Below are 24907 nucleotides of genomic sequence, written 5' to 3'. Positions count from 1 at the left end.
AGAAAACTGTCATTGTACAGTTTGTATGCAATTTACAACCAATAAACGTACAAATTTTCTGAATGCTTGAGTTAAGAAATACAGTTCTTTTTTAAAATAGTTTATATGTATTCCGTCATTCCTTTGAGTATTAGTATACTCTTGTGTTTATGAATACCGATATACTGAATGTATTGAAAAAAAAAAAGTTACATCGTATTTTGTTTTTCTTTCTTCTAGCCAGAAGTAATTTTAGTCACGTTATTTGCATCTGCTGAAAGTGGTATAATCGTTCAAGATTCATTTCCTCTCCCAGCATCATATTGCAGACTTCTCGCTGTGCAAATTCCATACTATATTTTATTAAAGAAACCGACTCTAGCAGAGAAGGTATGTATGTACTACTTAAGAATAATTTTCTTACAAGAGCTTTCTTTTAGTATTCGTATTTTTACCGAAAGGGCATAGGTGAATAATTTGTTGGGAAGGGTCGAGGAAGAGGGTCGAATTCCGCTGTTGCTTATTGTTAATTCCATAAAGTGAATGATGGGTTGGTACTTAAATCTACTCAATCAAAAGCATAACAGATAAAACTGTGTTTCTAGTGTAAATATTGATAGGGTAAAATATAAGTATGAAAGTAGAGAGGTAAGAATAATACTATTTATTTCGTAGGCGCTGAAAAAATAATTAAAACTTACAACTATTGTCATTAGATGACTCTACATTAGAAGCCATGCGAAACGCGAAAGTTATATTTCCTTGAAAGATATTCAGGGATAGGAGCACTGGCGTCTCTGGCATGTAAAATTTGGGGGGGGGGGGACATCAAAGAAATTGATTTAAATGGTACTTTCTAGTCCACTTCGATTCCATTTTTACCCTTCTGCTTACCTTCACGGATCCCCTGAGGTATATCAAGAACTCTGTTATAATCGTTTCACAGCCTGAATATTATATTCCAAATAAAAAAATATTATTATTTATATGTTATTCTATCGTTAGTAAATAATTCAATTAGAATAAAATATTGAATATTTTGTACTTCAAAATATTGGGGGGGACGTGTCCCCCCGGCCAGAGACGCCCGTGGATAGAGAATAATAACAGTAAATTAATAGCACCTACAATTTGAAATATAAAACCAGTGGTCATGCGAGTACATAACAGGTTAAAAACGTGAAAAATGAAATTATTATTATTAAATTGTGTATTTTTTAAATTAAGTTTTTATTGTTTTATGTTTATTGTTTTTATTAAATTTTCTAGGGTACTACATCTCGATTGGTTGAGCAGGTTCTCATGAAAGACTTCGAAGGTCTTGAAGCAACGGATAAAACGACGAGAGACGCAATGATCAATTTTAGTTATTACCTTAGCGTTGGGAATATGGATGAAGCTTTTAAAGCCATTAAGATGATTAAAAGGTCAGTCTTCATACAGCTTAGAAGTAGAACTGTAGTGCTAATTAACTTAGATTTCACTATAATGTAGGGGTACCCAACTGCTTGGCATTTTGGAGTGCTTAAGGCTAGTCAAGGGTGTTTTTAGATTTTGAAGGAGAGAAGCCCTTGAAAACTTCTATGAAGCGATGGTAATAATTTTAACAAGAAGTATGCAAATCTGGAAAAAGGGGAGTGACACAGAATATGTAGATTATTCCTTTAATATTCCAAAAATTATTGGGTTGATTGATTGATTAGTATAGAAGGCACGCTCAGACGATAGCCAGTCGCGAGACTTTGAATTTAGCACAAAGAAGCCATCATAAAGTTTGTGGTTCCTTCGGAAGAAGAAAAAACTAAACGTTGCCATACGTAGTGTCTCCCTTTTCCTCTCCCCTTTACCTCTCTCCCTCTCTTTCTCTTCCATCCATGTCTCTAACAGTGTGTGGAGAGGGAGATTGTGTCAAAGAAAAAGGATCATTGACAAAGATTTGTCAACAATTTCGGTTCAGTTTATTGCCTGTCAGTTACTTTTCAAGGGAGCGAAAAATCAAACAAGACAATATGGAAAGAAACCTCAGGAGCGAAAAACGAAAGAAGACAGTATGGAAAGAAACCTCACACGGGGGCGGCATCCCTTTGTGAGCAAGTGGCTGTCTATAGACTGAGGCCACTATACAAAATTCCAGTTCCTGGGATAAAACATATTAAGCCGGCAACGTCGATAAGTTGTTTACCAGTTTCATATGATCATACAGGGTGCGGCAGTGAATCGGGCGATTTTAGAAACGTTATTACGAGGAAATGATGAAATTTATTTGGGTGTAACAAGTTGGAATACAAACTAGACATCAAAGCATTTAGTTACTTTTGAGTTTAAATCACAATTTAAAAAAAAAAAAAAAAAAAAAAAAGTTTAACTGAAAACGTAACTGCCCGAAAATGACTTCTTGTAGATGACCGCCATTCCGCTGGACACCCTTTACTTTGCAGCATATATAAGAGAATTCTAACTTCTTCGTGAATGCAAAATTTCAGTTCTGGAATTGACATACAGACAAGAAAACTCTGTCTTTGGATAAGTTTCTTTTGTAGTACAATACATTTTTTTTTTTTTTTGCAACATTGTTTTCTGTTCTGTGATTTAAATTCACAAATAAATAAATACTTTCATGTTTAGTTTGTATTCCAATTCGTTACACTCAAATACATTTCATTTCCTCGTAATAACGTTTTTAAAATCGCCCGACTCACTGCCGCACCCTATATTTGTGGAGCAATGAAGATAGATACGGTGTGGTTGGTTCTCCGTATTGGCTAATATAAATTTGACATTTTCTGTGGAACAAAGAATGTACTATCCTAGAAAATTTCACTAAAATAAAATACTTTTTTTCACACAAGTAAACAATATAGAACAGTATGCGTTACACTATAACAATTTTTGTTCAGGCAAGCAGAAGAGAAAGGAAGTAGAAGAAAAATGAAATGAAATCTGTGGTTTTACATCTTACGATTATGCTCTGTAGACTAGAGACGGATGAACAATGAAAGTGAAGCAATTATGAAATAATTTGTGAAATTAAAATATGGAGAAGCGGAGAAAACTCACGACACGAGGTTGTTCACCACAAACTCATATGGCTTGGGATCGAAACAGGGACCCTTCGTACCGAAAGTAAGCGCTCTGTCTCTAAGCAATCTTACTTCCAAGAGAAAAGAAAGATAATGGAATCGACAGTACGTCTTTCCTACCTTAGGCGAGGAAATTCAGTGTTGTGTAATAATAATAATAATAATAATAATAATAATAATAATAATAATAATAATAATAATAATAATAATAATAATAATAAAAACCCGCAATAACAACTAAAAGTGCAAGCTAGGATAAGTATTAGGATTATATATGTGAACAGTATGGTTATATGAACAGCGCAAGACGTAATTAATAAATTTTGGGATAAAATTAGAAACATCTGGTTAAATACGGAAACTTTGAAATCGACTGGGAAAAGGCTGAGAAGTTCAAAGTAGCTTAATCTGTGACAGCACTAGCAGTTTCTTGTGTACATGTACGTGTCTAGAAGTTATGATTTCCGTAAATAGTGAGAGAGAAAAATGAGTCTTAGTTTTTATTAAAGCAACTAAAACTAATGCTTTATCTGGAACTATTATAAATTAGATTAAAAGTAATTGAAATAGGTATGCAGTATTAGATAGTAAATGAGAACAAAGTAACAACTCCAAGACTGACAATATACGTATATCTGGCCAGAAAGCATCTTGAGTTGCGTAGTGGTTAGGCAACGATACTGTAAGTCGGAGATCTGGGATTGATTTCTGATCCAGTCACTCACTGCTCATTCTTTGAGTTTCTAGGTACGCAGTACTCTGAATTATTGCGATCCTAAGTTTTTAAAATTTGTATCAGAAATTCGTAACGTATTATTTTAAAGTTAAATGGCTCATATTTTCAAAAAATTAAAATTTTCTCTACCTAGGTATTGGTAATTTTACATATTTTCCTTGGAAATTCATTTTTCTTATTAATATTGCTTAAACTTATTTAAAACTTCTGTTTATTATTATTATTATTATTATTATTATTATTATTATTATTATTATTATTATTATTATTATTATTATTATTATTATTATTAAAAGAAAGTCACTGTGGATACGCCTTTTTTTCTTAACAATTTTGAAAATAACGAAAAAAAAGAATTTCGAAGTTTGGATCTCTTACCATACTAGTATTTAGGAAATATAAACTAAAATAGTATACGTAATTCAGTTTTTATTTATCTTTAACTCATTGTAAACTTGTTTTCTTTCTAGTTTGGAATATAATATCACTCTTTTAGCACTGAGATGTTGAGACGTGTATCTTCAACTTCATGTGAAATCTGAAACATATTTTAGGAGTCGAACCTGGACTCCCGCAACAAAGACCGAAAACTTAATTGTTAGCCATGAAGAAGCTTACACTACGTAATTTTATCGCCTATCAATTATGTAGTCATACAGCAACTGAAACAAGCAACTTATCAGAAATATTCACTACTATGGTATTTCATACTACTTTTCTAGACACTAGACAGATACCAATTTCAAATGTTGATACTGTCTTTCACTTTCCGTTGTCTTGAAAAGAACGGTGAATCTGCTGAAACCTGTTAAAAATAATTGTGATTTCAATATTATCAAACTGAAATTCAATTAAACATGGTGAATGTTTTCCATTTTAATTAAGGACTAACTGAAAAACTAAGTTGGGATGAATAACTTCTAATCCATTACTTTCTATCTGCAGTGGAACTGTTTGGGAGAACATGGCAAAAATGTGTGTGAAAACGAAGCGTTTAGATGTAGCGTCAGTGTGTCTTGGGAACATGAAACATGCTCGAGGGGCGAGATTACTTCGAGAAGCTGCCAAAGAAAAAGAGTTGGATGCCCAAATTGCAATGTTGGCTGTGCAACTAGGACTTCTGGTAAGAACTAATTTTACGCAGTATACTCACGGATCTGGAACAGCACTAACATTAATTGTTAGATATATTATTTGTGTTTGTGTGTTTTGAAGTTTAGCGTTCCTTTTTAGCACCGAGGCTATGTAAGACATAGACTTACAATTTAATGTGGGATTCCAATCACAGTAATGCATTTAACTTCTTTAGCCGGGAGTCGAATCTGGTACTGTACACGAAAGGTGTGCGCGCTAACCACTAGACCACGAGGGAGAGCTAATTACTAGATACAGTACTCGTAAGAAGACCTCTCTCACAATGAATGATTTTCTCTTATTCCTTTTAGCATTATTATGTACTCATATATTTGTTAATTTAAAATTTAAGTTCATCTTCAATTTGAGATCATTTTCTCTTGGTCTGTTCTGTAGATAGCGAAGCCTGAATGTATATCTATCAAGTGACAGCACGTTAACTTTTCTTTCTTTTTTTTTTAAAAAAAATAATTGTATCAGTGTTGTTTTTCTAACAACTTGTTTCGAAACATTACTAGTATGTAAGGAACGATCTTGGAAAAGTTCAGAAAACCTACTTATTGGACTTGAGGGAAATCTTAAATTAATATCCTGCTTGTTAAACGAATGGTATACTACGATCTACTAGTAGTACCATTATTTCTAATGTATGCCACTGAAGTTGAATCAATGAAATACATATAGCTTCTTATAGTTGTCTGTAGTGCAATCGAAAATCACCTGTTTGGAAATATTGTATTACATCTACAGTATATCATCATCATCATAGGTATTCTGTAATTATTGGCAAGTCACTTACTGCAACTGAGAAGCTTTCATGCTCCACGGTCTTCAGCTAATCTCTTCGTCTTCACCTACGATTTCTCTGTTTTGATACCGTCCATCAGCTGTAGCCTTTTTCGCTCTTCCTCTCTTTCCTATCGCCATACCGTCTGTGACACGTACCTCTAGTTAAGTTTCTTCTCAGCCAATATCCCAAGATTCTCTTCTTCTTTTCAATACAACTAAATTGCCAATTTCTGACGTTACTCATTTGTCTTCCTTTTCTATTCACTAAAATTTAAGAAATTCATATCTAAAAAAGCGGGGAAAAAATGTGTGTGAATCATAATGAAAAACTTCAAGGAAGGTAAGTCACTGTGCATTCTATATTGTGTATTGATAATGCTATTTTGTGAAATTTATGTAAAGCCTATTCGGTAGTGAGTTCTTTTCTTTCTCTTATTACAGGATGAAGCAGAAAAATTGTATAAAAATTGTAAAAGATACGATCTTTTAAATAAATTTTACCAAGATTCTGGACAATGGGAAAAAGCTATAGAAGTGGCACAAGCTCATGATCGAATTCATTTGAGGAATACTTTCTATAATTATGCCAGACATCTAGAATCAAAAAGTAAGGTTCTTTTCTTTTTGAATAAACATACCGTATATAAGATATTTGTATATACAGTAGAGTGCAACTCCATGGCAAAGTTTTGTTTTTATGAAGGCGTTAAAAATCGAATAGATCGTTCATATATATATTATGTACCATATACATGTTAATAACGTAAATTTATACACACGTAGCAAATTAACGGAACTACGTAACTAGTAATAACAGAATATACAATGTTATGTTGAAAGCCGTGCACTAAAATCTGGAAATTGATTATCAAAGTTGTATTTTGTTTTCCAAGTAAGCTTGTTGCTATGAGCAATACCACATCAACATTTTCTTCCCAGTCCTACAGTACGTGCAATAACAAATGCAAAATATTTAACAGTACAGTGGACAAGAAATTAGTAACCGAAATGCGTAGTGTTTTTAAAATACCTGTTTTGTTGTTTTCGCAATTTGCCCTTCAGCCATTTTCAAGTCAGTTATAGAAGATAATTTTAAGGGTATAAAGTTGAAATTATGGAGAAAGTAAATGAGAAAGAAACAAGGACAAGGAAAGGAAAATAAAACTGGTACCAATTTCATGTGATGTGTATAACACCATCTGAGACATTTATTATATTACAGCATTGAACCACTAAGATTTTGTTTGAAAATCCTCAATCTTCTTCAATGATGTATTTATCTGTATATATAACTGAAATACCCATTCTTCGCATGGGTCAGATAAAATATCTATGTAAACAAACTGAACAACGAAAGAAAAAAATATCGGTCATTTTCTACTACTTTTACATATCCTCGTAAACGCCCCTTGAGACCCTCTGGTTCGAATTTTTTTTAAAAAAAAAAAAGCCTCTGGCCACCAGCCGAGGGGGGCTGTATTTGGAAGTCAACCCACGATAAACGCTTCTCCTCCCCCGTGACCTCCGGCCCACAGCCGAATGGGCTGAATTTGGAAGTTGCCTGGACCAAGGGAACCGTTACCAAAATTTGGTAACTTCGGTCCATCCGTCTAGTCCCCAGACCGCACACAGACAGACACACAAACTCTTTGTTTTATTTATATTAAATAAATGAATAAATTTTGGGAAAACTTTCAGCCATACGAACATGCTAGTAAGTTATTTGTACCGTCTTCGAAAATAAATCATTGTACTTGTTATCTAGTAACGGTTTGTTCTGCATGATGTATAACATTGAAGGCCAAATGGGCGCCCGCGAATATGTTTCATCTGGCCCGCGTGCAAAAATCAAAACTGTGATTTGTTCCTTTTTTAAACCATACATAACAGGAAGAGTGTAGCTGGCCATTATAAGATACCTGAAACGAGACTTAACTTTTAACTGTCAAAATATTTTCTTCAACCATTTGATTAGCGATCCTATTCTGCAAGGAAAAGTCATTTTATACCAAGCCGATTTTTAGAAAAGTGCAGGTATCATATACTTGACCTAGACACATAAAACAAGACCATATCAAGAAAATGTATGGCCTATGCACATTGAAGCGAACAGCAAGAAAGGAGGGGGGAGAAAATGGCCTCAAAGTTTATATATATATGTATTCTTTCTTGTAGCCCATAGTGCGTTACAAATCGGCATTCACTAATCTGTGAAACAGTGGGTCCTGCGAAATTTATAATACGAATACCAAACATATGCTGTTTAAACGGTACTTCTCTTTAATCTAAGTGTTCTGTCCGGCGGCAAGTTCTAGCCTGTTCACATAACGTAATTAATGGAGCCACTAAGGTAATAGAGTTGGGTAGAGTGGCCAGTTACTTTCCCGGTGGCTTAAAAGATGTGTAGAGGAACAGGAAATTAAGGAAATGGAATAATAAATTGCAAAACACACAATGAAACACCATCCATTTGTCGATTTTGTCTTTTTCCGTCTCTTTCTTCTCCAGCTTCTTCTGTTCCACATCTTTTCATTATATGTCTGTTTCTTTCTTTTCCGCTGTCTTCCACGTATTTCTTTTTCCACTTTATTGCCTTTCCTCCTATGGTGTTTCCATCTCTTGTTCAGTCAAATTTTCTTTCTTCTCTTCCTCTTTTTCTTCAGGTTGCATAGTTGTTTTTGGGTTTTTCTCTTCTTTTTTTTTTCCGAAAATTCTCTATGAGTTGTGTTCTAGTTTTCTTTCTCTTTGAACATCTTATCGACTGTGGCTTCTTCTTTTGCCTGTTCATCAAATATCTTTTCATTTTGGATTTCTTTCTCTTCTTTTTCTTTATTGCAATTTTTTCTTACACCTTTTGAAATGAACATTTTCACGTGATTGCGTATTGTAAGGATTCACACTTTTTAGGTTAGCATTGATGTCGGTGTCTTTCTCGTTTTCTATTGTCCCGTATTTGTCTGCTTCTGTATACTCCAGGTTACTTTCATTTCTCTTGGTTTCATCCAAACCATCTAATTCCGGAGATTCTTCATTACCAGTCTCCCTTTCAGTAACATATCCGTTTTCAAAATCTTGACTTTTTGGTTCTTCCTTTAATTCATTTACTTCCTCCACTTCTAATTCATATTTACTCTCTGTTTGTTTTTCGTCAGCACTTTGTAGATTTGGTTTATCAGCACTTTCCACCTGTGGTTTCCCAAATGTATTCTTCTTTGATTCACCATCAACATCTTTATCTTTAAAATCGTCATTTAATTTAAGTTCTTCGTCATCATCCATAACATCACTTTCCTTCAAAGCATCAACAATTGCGTTCTCTTTGGACTTAATCACAGCATTGTTTGCTTTTTCGCGATTAGCATTTGTTTCTTCTGTTAGTTACTTCATTTGATCTACCATCAACTATTTTCTCATTTGTATCTTCTACGTCACTATTCGTTTCCGTGTTAGTTTCCTGAGTGCCAGATTTCAATGTAGTAACTACGTGCTTTATTTCACTTTTCAATTCCAGTTTCACATCTTCCATATATTTACATAGATTTTCCGTCTCCGACTGGAAAAACAGACTAAATTCCTCAATACTACATAATATCATATTCAATAAATCCTGCTTTGTAACTTCACTGTCATCATTTATACTCAAGTTATTTTCTTTATCACCTTTTATATTGCATAATTCATTAGTTTCTTCCGTATTTCTCATTATGATTGTCGTTGGTATCTGTACACCTGCTTTACTTATAGACGGTATCGCTTTACTATGACTTAGTTCATTTATTTTCTTTTTCACATCACTACCACATATATCTTTTTGACCGTCTTTATTCATATTTTGGTTTTGCATTATCTTTGCACAACGCATAAAATTGAACCCTTCGGGCTCCCATAACCTTCTTCTTTTCCCGACGTCCGTTAAATGCTGCAAAATTTTACTTAGTTTCTGATTCGTAGACATAAACATTTTGTACCAGTACCACTATATTCTATTTGACTCCCAATTAGGTGGGTTCAGCTCCAATATGATCCTGGTTGGGTTGCCATTCTGAACTGTACCCTTCTGCAGTGTGGAGCTGAAAACAGCAGATAATGGTGGTTCATTATTAATTCCCATATGGTTTCCAGAAGTATCGAAAGACTGCAGCCCATCGAACCACTGAAACGCCATAGAAAATGAAATTGGAATAGGTGCGCATCAAAAATATTGTAAAGATGACATCTCGCAATCTTCATAAAGAAAATAGATGGCACCAGCCCATAATCTGGTCGCCAGCAAGAGGAGATCTTGCAAAGTATTATATAATACATCTGTATCAGATTCCAAGTCCGTCGGAACAAAAGCTTCCACCCACGAATCAGATGAAACTATATAACCAATAAAACAGAAAACAAAGAATGTTGAATTTTAGAGGCCCACATGTTGTATAACACTACGTACCCATGTATCCAATATACATTTGAAAAGAACAATCCAAATTTCATTTTCTGTGGCGTTTCAGTGGTTCGATGGATGGCAGTCTTTCGATACTTCTGGAAACCATATGGAAATTAATAATGAACCACCATTATCTGCTGTTTTCAGCTCCACACTGCAGAAGGGTGCAGTTCAAGTGTTTTTTACAGCGAGTCTTTAAATAATGATAGTCGTACGACATGTAAGTTCCATCTTCTTGCTTCTTTCTACATTGTTTTACTTAATTGACTTTGATAAAAAGTAGCATAATTCTGAATCTGTTTTTAGGAATGTTTTTGATCTTTGTAAAGGAAGGAATGTTCCTTCTCTGTGTCATTTTTTGTCAATGAGCTTGCAGTTTATAAAGAAATTATTCCTTGTTTTTATTTCAGCCGATATAAATGGTGCCATTCAAATGTACGAAAAGTCAGAAACTCATAGATTTGAAATACCCAGAATGCTGTTTGATGATCCAAATATGTTGGAGAATTACATAGTGAAAACAAAAGACAAGTAAGTATATACTTGTATACACACACATACAAATTATACTACTTTTACATACATAAGTATTAGTTTTACTTGTAACGAGTATGTCCTAGAGGTAATGGGTGCCGAACCGACTGGTAGGTGCAGTCTTCCTTTCTGATATTTCATCTTCAGACACCCTGTGCTGTGCTTCTCTTCTTCCTCCTCCTCCTCCTTCTTCTTCTTCTTCTTCTTCTTCTTCTACTACTACTACTACTACTACTACTACTACTACTACTACTACTACTACTACTACTACTACTACTACTACTACTACTACTACTACTACTACTACTACTACTACTACTACTACTACTACTACTACTACTACTACTACTACTACTACTACTACTACTACTACTACTACTACTACTACTACTACTACTACTACTACTACTACTACTACTACTACTACTACTACTACTACTACTACTACTACTACTACTACTACTACTACTACTACTACTACTACTACTACTACTACTACTACTACTACTACTTCTTCTTCTTCTTCTTCTTCGAGAAGAACCACATATGATGGCGAAACGTGAATAAGCCAAATCTATTCATTGGAGGTCGCATATCCTCCACAGTAAAAGAGATCCTTAACCAATCAGTTTATACTTGGTTGGCGCTTCGATTGCATGCGATACGCTTTCACGCTTGCTAGTCCACAATGATTGAATAGGAAGAGTCTGTCTTTTCCCATAGGAGAAGTGTGACCTCCAGTAAACAGATTTGGCATGATGATTTCTGAATATAGTAAAAGAAGAAAGTATTTAGAAGGATAATAAATCGAAATATGACTTTGTTTTTTATGGATGAAATTTATTAGTATGGCATTCCATTACCTAAGTTATCTTTCTTTATAGTTCTGATATTAAAACTTCGTCTTCATATGCAATTGACGCAACTTTTGTGGTCCTGAGGAAGAAGTATGATACATATTCGAAATACATCTTTGAAGATTTATTCAAAAATGAAATGAAATCTTTGAGTTTTACGTCCCACAGTTATGCCGGTTAGGCTAAAGGAGACTGTGATGATGAGTAATGAATGAAATGGTGGAATGAAGAAAGTAGGAGGAAACGGGAGAACCCCGAGAAAACCCACGCATACGGTGTTTGTCCACCACAAAGTTCACTTGGCGGGGGCTGGGATCGAACTCGGGACGCCAAGCACCAGAGGTGAACGCTCTAGCACTGAGTCACTGCGGGCCCCGAAGATTTATTCAGTTTTTGGCACGTGGACCCGCGTAGCGTAATCGCTAACGCTTTCATCTTTGGTGCGAGCGGTCCTGGGTTCGATTCCCGGTGGGGACACTCGATCGAAAAAGTGCAAACACTTTTTCAGGCCAGACATCCTGAGTGATTTTTTTTTCCACACCAGGCAAATGCCCAGATGATATCTAACATACAGGTCCCAGGCCGCTTTCTTCCTCTCCCAATACTTTCTTCTTTTCCTTTCCTGGAATAGTGTTAATTGCCGAAGGACGTCATCCCTCACACGTGACGGGTTGACATGGCCATAGATGCCGACAGTCCAGAAATCTAATTCCTAATCCTAATCAGCTTTTGGCATAAGAAATACTAGATGAGCTTCAAATTACTCAATATGTGTTCCTTGCAGCAATCATTAACTAATTAAGAAATGTGGTACACAATTAAGCAAGTATTAATCTGTTGTTGTAAATACGTAAACCTTTAATACTGCTTAACTGAAGATGACACAACAGATCAACGGAGGAGTGTCTCCTATTAAGAGTCTGAAAACTTTTTTCTTGTGGATACCATGATTATAATTTTCGTATGACTACACAAGGGTTTCTTTGTTCCAAAATCCTTTTGAACCAAGATCACATACCCCAATCCTCGAGTATCTTAGTAAGCAGTGTAAAATTTACTGCTGACTTTCGGGACGGAAAATTATCCAATGACGATTAAATAGAGATACCTTGCTGCAATCTGGCTTATAGGTTTGGCTCCCAAAATTGAAGGTCTGTCATTTTTTCCTAATATTTACGAATATTAGTAATTCAGATCACTTATGACCACTGGGCTTTATTTGTGAACCCCATTTAATTTATGATGTGTATTAGTAACTGGTATTTGAAACGTGACGTTAAAGCTGTGTGATTTATGTGAATTGTGTATTCGTTTTATTATTTTTACAAATATCAAAGCTTAAGTTTTGCAAAGTAATTGTTTTAAAAATGCTAGGGAATCAGTTTTCACAGCTATGACCTAGGTTTGAGACTTCAAATATTGACTAGGTCATATGTTTGAGTTCCTAACACTATTGTAAAGTAAGTAATAATATTCTGTTTCCTTTAGCATTAATTAACATTCGTAACAAACGTAGATGTAGAAATATTAATAATGTACAGTTTCAAAGAATAAAGAAAAGTGATTTTAACTGCTTTTGCTTCATTTGTTATTTAAGGTAAAAGCACAAGAATGATTAATGGTTAAAATAACAATTACAGTGGGAATTACTTGAAAAAACCTTGCAAACAGAATTTATCCACTTATTATATTTGGGAATAACGTCTCCTTGATTTGACTGAATTTCACTTTTCTTCGAAGTATTTTATTTTTTGTCTTTGATAATGTCTTCGTTTCATGTCTTTTCATATATAAATATTGTTATATTCCAGAACTTTGCAGAAATGGTGGGCTCAGTATATGGAGAGCACAGGAGAAATGGAAACAGCTTTACTGTATTATAATATGGCTCAGGATTACCTCTCCCTTGTGCGTGTTCATTGCTATTGTGAAAATTATGAAGTTGCTGCCAAAATAGCCAACGAAACAGGTGATAGAGCGGCGTGTCATCATTTAGCTCGACAGTATGAAAATATGGATAATATCAAGGAAGCTATTCATTTCTTCACTCGAGCACAAGCGTTTGGAAATGCCATTAGAATTTGTAAGGTAAGTGTAATATACTTGTAAGTCGTTCTGTATCCCGCAATACGTCCTACATTAAAATTGAAGTTATTTTTTTTTTAACACTAGTAGGTGGGGTGGGTTTCATTTCCTGGCAAAATACCGTATGTTTATAAAAATTAATATATTGCCATAATTCAAAACTATACAGAGTATGACTTTTTTCTGTAAAGTTGGGATTCTTAACAAATGACGTATTGTGGAATATAAAATGATGTATTCTGTAATATAATGGCCAAAAATCTTGTAAGTACGCAAATGACCCACAGCACACAGAAGGTCATTTCAGCTTTATGGCAACGAATTTTGCATCATTACCAGCTTAAGGAGTACCACGACGCCATCAGCAATTGTGCTTGATGTGCAAGACCTATCATTAGCCCTCGTCCTGAATCTCAGTGTACACTGTAGAAAATGAAGGAGACTTGAGTTGAAGCATAGTTTGATCAAATCTGTTCTGTTCCTCTTGATAAATTTTCCAACGACCGGCTGCCGACAGTGTCTTGTTTCAACAATGGAAACTCACAAAAATCCATGGGGGATACATCAGTGGAGTATCCTATTCTTATTTCCTATTCACGTGCTATTCGCTTCATGTATGTCACTATTGATTTCGCCGTATTATTGTGTGCCTTGGCGTGGTAAACGACAACGCGAAATGTGTACTTGCCATGTAGGGATGGAATATCATGGCGTTGTAGTGCATCCAAAATGTTCATCTGCAATAAGATGCATTGATTTTAGTCTTCTTTCCTCTTTGTACAGTGTAAGTTTATCATTATACCAGTTACAACCAACTGCTTGGAAAACTTTTCTCACATTCACGTACCCTGTCAGAACGAGCTCTGGAATCACGGGGACGGTAGAAGATGGCTTCTTTTATATCACATTCCGATAGATACACTAAGGCCTCGTCCAATAGAAGGGGCCGCGGTGGCTCAGTGGTAGAGCGTTCACCTCTGGTGCTTGGGGTTCCGGGTTCGATCCCAGTCACCGCCAAGTGAACTTTGTGGTGGACAAACACCGTGTGCGTGGGTTTCCTCGGGGTTCTCCCGTTTCCTCCCACTTTCTTCATTCCACCATTTTCCTTCATTTCTCATCATCACTGTCTCCTTTAGCCTAACCGGCATAACCGTGGGACGTAAAACTCAAAAGATTTCATTTCATTTTTCATTCATGCCTCGTTGAGAGTCACTACAAACGTGCACCTGTCTCTTACAAGATGAAGTACGCATAACTTTTACTGTTCGTCTTCCTCTCCATGAAATGTGAGATACGGAGTATATAAAATCGACTTTTATGTTCTTCTTTACCATGTGTAAATCCTATGGATTTATGCAATTTACTATCGCGGCGAAACTTTGTACTACTCTTCCTTTTGTTTTCTGAGACGGTAGGTTCTTACGTAGCACCAAGGAACAGACTTTTTGCACCATATTGTGGGGACGCCAGGGCCTTTGATATCTACGATGCCCAATATTGGAGGGCCCAGCAACAGCAATTTACTGCGATTCAACACAGCGTTGATCTCTTTCTTTGACACACAGAATCCTTTTGTTATGCACTGTTCATTTATTCAGCTGTAATTATAAATAATTTTGGAAAGGGCAGAAATATAGCCCTGCCAAAAAGCCGTAATATTCGGATCCCACACAACAGCCGTCGTTCTTGAAAGACAACACACAACACTTTCGAACTACCCTCATTAACTTCTCTGGAGTGCTCATGCGTGCTGCTACTTAGCTATCGAGTTCGTTATCATAAACGACCTTCTATATACCACGACCAAAGTCAATCATCTTTCAATAAAACAAAAATATGTATTTTAAAAATGACAGAATTTAAGGTATACAGTTCTCTGAAGAAAACACTATGTCAATTTAAGGTTTTTGGGCAATTTACTCTAAAATGATTTAGGCGATTTTGTTCGTATTTCATAAAATTAACGTGAAATTATAGCATAACTCATTTGTCCTGAAAAAAAATCGCAAGGTATAGCTTATTCTTAGAGGTGAGTTGTTTTCTGTCAATTTTCATAATAATAAAATAAATAAATAAATAAAAATAAAAAAAGCTAAAGCGATATTGTTCACTTTTCATAAATAAATATTTCATTCGTACATTCATAATCTGAAAAAAATACAAATGAGTAGTTTATTCTTGGGGTGCGTTTTCTTCGAAGTTTTCCGGAAACATAATTTTGTTTTTATTTCATAAATAAATGCTGCAGCATATCATGGTTTAGTTTAAGAAATTGGAGCGAGAAAGTTTAGTGCGGTGGTCCGTTGCCTATTATTCTTTCCTTAGGAATGACTGATTTTATTATTAATATTAACAATCACTAACATTTCTTTGTGTCCTCTAATTCTTGATTTTTGAAAATGCAATACTTTTTTATTTATTTCTTCAGACTATAGTAATTAAATTTTTTCGTGTTAGTTCTTAATTTAAATTGATACTTTGGAAAAGAAACAAAAGAATTCAATGCACAGAAATCGTAGAAAAACTTTTTTTTCTGATCCTTTGCATCTTAAAATAAGACTTAAATAATATGACGGCTTATAAGAATCTAGGTATGTTTTCTGAATAATTATCATACTCTTACTTTCAATTTGTAGGAACACGGTTTGGATGAACAATTATGGAACTTAGCTCTATTAGCTGGGTCACAAGAGCAACTTGAAGCCGCACGGTATTTTGAACTTGGAGATAATCCATCTCCAGACAAAGCTGTCATTCTGTATCATCGGGCTGGAATGTTACATAAAGCTCTAGATTTGGCGTTCAGGTTTGTTTTTGTATTTTATTTTATTTTTTTAAAATGATTTTATCGTATCATTCATGCAACAACCTTATTTTGGCAGCAACAGTTAACTATTCGAATAATAAAATAATTTGGCTTGTATTAGTTGTAATACAATACAATACTTTGTTTCCTTTCCATGTTACTGGAGGCTTTGCCGGGAAGGTATATTCAGAATTATATCTTGACTGTTTTTTATTATACATTCTGCAAGTTGCGTCTATATTTACAAAATTTTCCAATTTTTATCTTGAACTACATTAAATAAAGGAAAGGGACTGTAATATAATGAAAAAATTATAAAGAGCAGAACCATTGAAATCATCCTTAGTGTGCCGCCATATGTTATTTATGAATTCTTAGTGTTGTCGCGTGTAAAGTTGTTGTTAAAAACTGTAGAATAATAGAGGAATAAATAACTAGATTCCATCGAAAATTTTGGCTTCCAATTATGTGAATATCTTAGTACATCATGTTTCAAAAAGAATGACCTGAATTTGGACGGTAATAATTACGAAACATGGGATATGCCAGCAAGGAAATGAGTGTTTTTTGAATGTGCATGGCCTAGAGTTTAAAAAATCGCCGTTAGATGTCAGTCAATGCGTCTTCTCAGTTTGTAGTCAACCAGATGTAAGATGGCGTCTGCTCAAAAGAGGGCGTTTTGTGTACTGCAGTTTACAAAGACTGAGTCAGTGATTTCGGTCCAGCGTGCTTTTCGTTGGCGTTTTGGTATTGATCCGCCTGCATCCAATTCATTAGTCGTTGGTATTGTCAATTTGAGGAGACAGGATACTTGTGCAAAGGTAAGAGTCCAGGTCGGCCTTCCACCACCGATGAAATAGTGGAAACAGTTCGGCTATTGTTGTTGTTCGTGCTGCTGCTGATGGACATATAGAGCATTCGTAATAGCATAGCTAAAACTTAAAGATTTTGTGAGTATTTTGCAATTTATCCGATTTTTGAAATATGTTTTTATCAATACATATGAACTTTTAAAATCAGGTCATTCTTTTTGAAACACCGTGTATATTGAAGACATTAGTCTGAATATACAATGGTTGGATAGTTAGTAATGGCAACAACGGCATATCTTAAGAAGTAGAGTACTTAAAGGTTCGAAGTTTTACAATCACCAGCAATGTGAATCACGCGTTCCTAGCGATGTAGAAGCCGCTGGATGCTGTTGGCAATGTCTAATCTCTGGATAGTGCGGATGAAGCGATCGGTCGCCCGGAGGAGATCATCAGCTGTCGGAAGCGTGTTCCACGAAGTAATTCCTTCATCTTCGGGAAGAGGTCGTAGTCACAGGGACTTAAATCTGATGAATAGGGAGGGTGATACAGCACTTCCCAGCCCCAACGATGCAATAAATCAGTGACCGCACCTGCTGAATGTGCCCTTGCATTGTCATGCAGAATGATGGGTGGGTTCTTCAGGAAATGGCGTCGTTTTCGTCATACAGCTGCTCGCAGATTGTTTTGCAAAAAATTGCAGTAGTACTCTGCACTAACAGTGTGTCCTTGGCAGGGTTTGAAAAAACCCGAGCTTTTTTGAAAAAGCCCAACCCACCTGGGCCCATATGGGTTTTTTCGGGTATTTTCAGGTTTAATTGGGTTTTTTCGGGTTTTTTCGAAATATTTCAATGCCTTTGGTGTAAAAGTGTTAAAATGTGATTTATATTTGTGACTTATATTTCAATATTGTCATTGTCACAACTTGCAACAAGTTTCTACTCACTGCCGTTTTGAGAAAATGGCCGCCATTTTGAAATTTTACATTCGACCGCCGAGAAAATCTACACAGCAAATTTAGCATATCTTGTACTTCCACCGTCAAAATTTCAACTTAAAAGACTGAAAATAGCGCTTCGTAGCGTAGATACTCGCTGTTTTGACAAAATGGCCGCCATTTTGATATTTTACGTTGGTATGCCGCCAAAATCTATACAGGAAATTTAGAGTGTCTCGTGCTTGTACTCTGAAAATTTTAACTTAAAAGGCCGAAAGTTGTACCCTGTAGTGTGTGTGGTAGAGGCAAACAAACGAGTCAAGTTGATTTTGTGTTTAACGTCCCTTTCAGCAGCGAGGCTATATGAGACGGAACCTACTGACGTTCGCCAAATATAAATACCAAAAGGGGTCTATTAATTTAAAACAAAGATACAATTCATGTTGTATGAAATTAAAAAGTGTTTCAAAATGTCTTACTACATCATCATCATCATCATCCAGAGAGTATCCGAGTTTCCATCAAGTTCAATGGAAAAAGTAGCATTGCAAATTTCGCTCGCTATCAAGTTGAACAGGGTGGTGTAATAACTTCCTCGAGACTGTTACACAACAGCGTTCTGTTCGTTCACTAATTACAGGATTCCCAGCCAATGTCAGAATTTTTTTGTTTTTCATTTTTCGAATAAGCTAATATTGATAGCAGAAATGGAACGGAGTTAAAATACGGGACACTCGAGGCCCAAAAACAAGACGTATAGCAGGCTTAAGCGTAAAATAAAGTTTTGTTGTTGAAGTATTCATTTCCGATCCTTCTGCGCTTAATTCGGGAATTTCCCGAGCACTTCTTTCACGGCGTGTACATCAAAACTTCCACTAGTACGAAAATTTGAACTCAGCACTTGAAATAGTAAGCGTTACATAGTCTTCGGAACCCCGAGCATTAAGCTTGTTAAATTTGACAAGAATTTTTACGCTATTGCTGGTGTTGATTCTACAGAATGCTTATTTGAAGAGTAGCAACAAATGACTGAACTAAACTGTTATTGTTCAACCAAATTTTAGTTGAAAAAACTTGTGTTTTACATCAAAGGTAATAAATAATACTAATAGTTTTACTAATGTATTTACATATGTACTATTAGTACCGGCACCTATGACCGTAAACCCGTCAAACGTATGAGTGATAACGTCCGTCGGTGTCGCCGAGTCGACGGGCACACTATTCACGGAAAATATTTTCTAAAGTACAAAATTGCTTATTTTACTTCAAAAGGCTATAAGCATAATCCATACATTAATTTGTTCCATATCTATCTCAAGCTAAGGTAAGTTTTTTTTTTTTTTTAAATTCATTTAGTGCATTCAGAACTGTATAAAGGTCTTATGTTAAATGTTGTTGTATACCTTAACGTGAAAGCATCTAATTCGCCCACGGAAAGTCTAAAATCTGATAAAAATCACTTACAATGTGATCACCTTAGTTGTACCAATAATATACTAACAAATAGGTCAAAAACCCAGGTGGGTTTTAAAGTGGGTTTTTTCAAGTGGGTCCAACCCGAAAAAAACCACCGGGTTTTTCGTACTGGGCCCACTTGGGCAAACCCTGGTCCTTGGGGGACGGTATTGTTTATGATTACACCATCCCAGTAGTATGCAATGATGAGCATAACTTTCACATTGGTTGGGGTATTCCGAACTGTTGATTTTCTCGGTGACTCAGGATGACGCCGCCATTTTGATTGCCGTTTCAGCTGTGGTTCATACGCTCTGGCCCAGGTCTCATCAAAAGCAATGATCCGCCGTAAGAAGGCCTCACCCTCACGTTGATATCGCTGCAAGTGTATTCGAGCTGCATCATATCGCAGCCACTTGTGCTGTTCAGTCAGATCATGTGAAACCCACCTTGAGGTGATTTTACGCAATTCCAGGCTCTTCTTCAGAATTTTCAGCACAGTCGAATGCACTAGTCCTATGTCGTTGGCCAATTGACGAATCGTGGCGTTCAGATCCGCTAGCACTAACGCGTTCATGTTTTGCACATCTTCTTCACTTACAGGAGGATGGCCGGAGCGAGGCATGTCTGTGACATTTTGTCGTCCGTCATTAAAGGCTTTGGCCCACCTTGCTACTGTACGGTATGGTAATGCACTTGCACCGCAAACATCTTGCAGTACTTCGTAGCACTGTTTTGCATTCCTACCTCTAGCGCATTCAATTTTCAACCAGCTCCTCTGATCTTGGTTCGTAAACATGACTGTATTCCGCGAGCACTCACGCAGCATGACTGTAGTCCACGAGCACACACTCAGAACTGCCTTCTAACTGCTGGTGCTGCACGCGTATCGAGGGGAGGACAGGCGAGTTCATGTGCTTTAAGGGAGGGTCGGCATCTAACCTACCACTGGTATGAATTATAATGGATTGCTTTGTTCCCGAGTATATGTATAGCAGTGTTGCCATTACTAAAAATCCAACCCTTGTATCTGCCTGAAGATAACACGACAGTGCTGTTGTTACTAAATTCAGTGCGATGATGTGTATTATGTAGGAATTAGAAACTTTTTAAAACAATTTTAAATCTATATTGATAAAATATTTGTGTCCACATTAATATAACATATTTCGTATCTTGTTATTTTTCGTAGGACTCAACAGTATAATGCACTGCAATACATAGCAGTTGATTTAGACTCCAAATCAGATCCAGCGTTAGCTCATCGATGTGCTAAATTCTTCATGGAGAACCAACAATATGATAAGGCAGTAGATCTTTTAGCTGTTGGAAAGAAGGTACGAGATTCATATATATATAATTATACTCACTAAAAAGTACATTATAAACGGGTTATCACACACATTAAAGAAAAGTATACTTCAAATGCTTTATCAGATACGGAGAGGAAAAGTAAAAAGAAAGATTAAATAGTAGAATAAATATCAGATCAGTGAAGCATCCAAATGGGTGGCGCCATCTTGGAATGCAGGTCACGTGAGCCAGGCTCAAGGTAGAGAAAGTTAACTAGCGAAAAATAAAACAAATTGGCCGGATGGGTCAGTAAGAGTGCAGAAGAGGATTTCTTCCCTTTTCTGTATTTTTACAAACCCACCCGCCCCCTTAGTTCTATCTTCGATCACTAAACTCTCTTTACCTTCAACTGGGGACCTCACAGTTACTTTTCGTAATTCTGTAATTTAACTTTTCTTTCTGCTTCTTTTCTTCCCTTGATTAAACTTTAGCAAAAACTCGTATAGCGTTCTTTTTTATATATGTCTGTCTGTCTGTGTAATTACCTTGGTATGTTTTCTCTATTTTCAATTTTCATTTCATGATTCATTGTTCCAATTTTCTCTCTTTCTCTCTCAAGTTTTGTATTCGTCATTTGATAACAGCATCATGATTAAAGATTCCTGAGATGCAGAGCAAATTTGATATAACCAGGTCTTTGTTATGCGTATTAAGGATGTGGAAAACAATAAAACAATCTTATCTCTTTATATTTTCTGTGTGTGACTAAATTTAAATTCTTCAATATTTCAATTGTTAATCGTCGATCTTGATCACTTAGATTGGATGAGGCGGTTAGATATTCAGTGTTTGCAACTATTATTACAATAATCATTCAAAATGTGAAAAGTGGGAATGAACCAGGGTCGAACTCAGGTGTTCGGCTTACCATGCCAACTACTACGCTGCCTTGTCTGTTTTCTGAGTAGTGACACACTTCCATTTTTGAGGTTGGCACTCAGCCATTCACTGGCTTGATAGACTGAAAACCCAGAAGTAAGTTTCTCTCAAGAAAGAAGATACCTTACATTTCGTTTAACAATTAATATTAAAATGTTGTTTACACTTTACGCTGTATTTCTACGTCTATATTTATATTTATATCTATAGTGTAAAGTTGATGTAAATTAAAGGAAAGAAAGAAAGAAGAGTAATCTTCTCTACTGAAAGTATGCTTGCATATTGTGTAAGTGATGTATTAGTTCATTTTCGTCTTTCTTTAGATGGTCTACGTAAATCGGAAAGTTACGACAACTGTGCTGTTTCTCTCTCTCTCTCTCTTTTTTTTTTTTTTTTTTTTTTAAAATAAGCGTATATAAATGCATGTTCATGCATAAAAAATCCTCTTAATTTTTAATTGATATGTAATTCGTGCTTTTTAATACACTGAATTTCAGTACTTTGAAGCTTTGGACTTATGCGTGGAGCACAACATTCCTATAACTGAAGAATTAGCTGAGCGATTAACAATTCCAAAAGGAGAGGGTGATGATGCAGCAAGAATCCGAGTGCTTGAGAAGGTGGCGGAGTGTGCATTTGCTCAAGGGAATTATCAGCTAGCTACAATCAAATACACACAGGCAGGAAATAAGGTAAGTTGTTATATATCGCAAGTGGTTTGTGTACAACAAACATTGTAGCATTGTATTCACTGTTTAAATTTTCAGTCTGGCACATACAATATAAAATATATAAGAATAATTCAATTGGTTATTCACGAACAAGTGTTTAAGAAAACATAAACGAAAAGTGGAATGAATTCTTTCAATTTCACTTCCCACGGTTAAGCTCTGTAGACTAAAGGAGACGGATAATTAATGAAGGTAATGAAATAATTTGGGAAATGAGAATGTGGAAGGAAACGAAAGAAACTTGCGAAAACTCACAAACACATGCTGTCTACCATAAACTCATGGCATGGAATCGAACTAGGTACTCTTCGTTCCAGAAGTGAACACTCTTTACCACTGAGCCTGAGTGTCACTGTATAGAAGAAAAACGTTTTCATGTCGGTTACATGGCCGAGAAATATAGATATGCAATCAGTAATAATACATAAAGTTTAATAATTTATGATTTGCATAAATGAGCGTAAACTGAGCGCTGAAACATGACTAAAATTTTTCGTTTTCCGTGTTCATTATGTGTAAATGTGTACATAAATGTACTGTAAATAAAAATATAAGGCTATCCAAAAAGTCATGTTTCGGCGGGTTGCCGCTAGAGGGGCGAGCGCCGCCATTTTGTGGAGGGACTTCCACCTGCAGTGCGCATCCAAATGTGAACTACTTCTGCTTTGTTCATAATACAGAGTGTCTATCGGTCACGAAAGTCATGAAAAAGTCACGAAATCAGAAAACGGTCATGAAATTCAAGAAAAGTCACAAAATTTATTTTTTTTTATTTTATTTTTTTATTTTTTTTATTTTTTTATTTTTTAATCTGTACAAACATAAGCATAGACTGGAAAATTTTGTTCTGTAAAACGTCAAAATTCATCACCAAAAATGTGTATGGTCGGCTTTAGATGCTACCAAATCGCAAGCAAAGCAAGCTTCTATCACATGAAAATGCGGCCTAATTCTCACCCACATTTTCTCTTGAGAATGTGAAATTTTATGGTTTGGTAAAGAAAAGGTCACGAAAAAGTTATCCTGTAATAAATCGTTATCATGAGTGCTCCGATTGAAAATCCCACCACTTGTGAAGTGAAGTTGTGTTGTCATACAACATTTGTTGCCGAAAAGCACTAAATCGATTGACATTCATCGACAACTGTGTGAAGTTTACGGTAAAGATGCAATGAGTGAAAGTGGAATGAGAAGTTGGTGCCTCATATTTAAAGATGTCCCCGGAAACGTTCACGATGAAGTCAAGTCCAAAGTGGGCGACCGAGCATTGTGACAGATGAACTGGTTGTAGAAGTCAATGACAAAATTTGTAAAGATCGCCGTTTTACCATAACAGAGCTCGTGTTTAAGTTTCTGCAAATTTTACGGAGCTTATTGCTTGAAGTTGTGACCCAAAAGTTAGGCCACCATAAGCTTTGTGGAAGATGGGTTTCAAAAAATTTGACAGAGGTACACAAAACTCAGCGGATGGCAGTCGCCTTGATATTCCTTGAGGCCTATAACAAAGACAGCGATTCCTTTATTGATCATTTCATTACTGGGGACGATACTTCTGTTGAGTACACTAATTGTGAAGCGGAAAACAGTCCGTTGAGTGAAGAAAAAAAAAATGCTTGTAATCAATGTCTACTAGTTTTGGTATAGGAAAGATATAGTGCTAGTCGACTTTTTGGAATGTAGTGCAACAATTTCTGTTTGAAAAATATTGTGAAACATTACAGAAGTTGCAAAGAGCAATTCAAAACAAACGCCGAGGAAAATCGAGTGCAAAAATCTAGCTGTTTCATAACAACCCCCGCCTGCACTCGGCCAAGCGAACTCAGGAACTCTGATAGGCCTTTCACTGGGAGGTTTTCGACTATACACCATATAGCCCAATATTGCATTAAGTGACCACCACTTGTTTCCCCACATGAAGACCTGGTTAGCAACGCAGCGCTTTGATGATGACGCGGACCCTCAGGCTGGCGTACAGGAATGGTTGAAGTCACAGGCGGAAACTTTTCATGACAGTGAATTTTAAGCGTGTTCCTCGCTATAAGTGCCTAAACTTCTACGGCGACTATGTTGCAAAGTAGTGTAAGAGTATTGCTTAAAAACGTATATAATAAAAAAAATGTATATTTTCACTTGTCTTCTTATTCCAGAACGTGAGTTCTTTCTAGCTAGCCCTCGTATTACAGTATGAACGTGAAAAATTAAACCTTTATGTCCTGATCGTACCGGTGACTATTCTCTCACAGTGTTAACAAAAGCGCTAATATTAAATTGGTTTTAAAGTTTGGAAAGGGAAAGATGTAATTCTTTC

At 35.9% G+C, this 24907-nt stretch overlaps 1 protein-coding gene across 2 annotated transcripts in view; it reads left to right on the top strand.

The window, feature by feature from the left end:
* rempA (intraflagellar transport protein rempA) overlaps positions 1-24907 on the top strand; it is a 96856-nt gene that overhangs the window by 59930 nt on the left and 12019 nt on the right. For both annotated transcript variants that reach the window (XM_081731577.1, XM_081731575.1), the window contains 9 exons: positions 220-369; positions 1249-1406; positions 4741-4918; positions 6160-6325; positions 10561-10681; positions 13353-13629; positions 16263-16432; positions 20829-20973; positions 22366-22560. In XM_081731577.1, coding sequence (XP_081587703.1) covers positions 220-369; positions 1249-1406; positions 4741-4918; positions 6160-6325; positions 10561-10681; positions 13353-13629; positions 16263-16432; positions 20829-20973; positions 22366-22560 — 1560 coding nt within the window. The remainder of the gene's footprint in view (positions 1-219; positions 370-1248; positions 1407-4740; positions 4919-6159; positions 6326-10560; positions 10682-13352; positions 13630-16262; positions 16433-20828; positions 20974-22365; positions 22561-24907) is intronic.

The sequence above is a fragment of the Thermobia domestica genome, chromosome 11 (genome assembly GCF_964235325.1).
Source record: "Thermobia domestica chromosome 11, izTheDome1.hap1.1, whole genome shotgun sequence".
Classification (NCBI taxonomy): Eukaryota; Metazoa; Arthropoda; class Insecta; order Zygentoma; family Lepismatidae; genus Thermobia; species Thermobia domestica.
The sequence above is the reverse complement of the archived record's forward strand: the minus strand, read 5'-3'. Positions and strand labels throughout refer to the sequence as shown.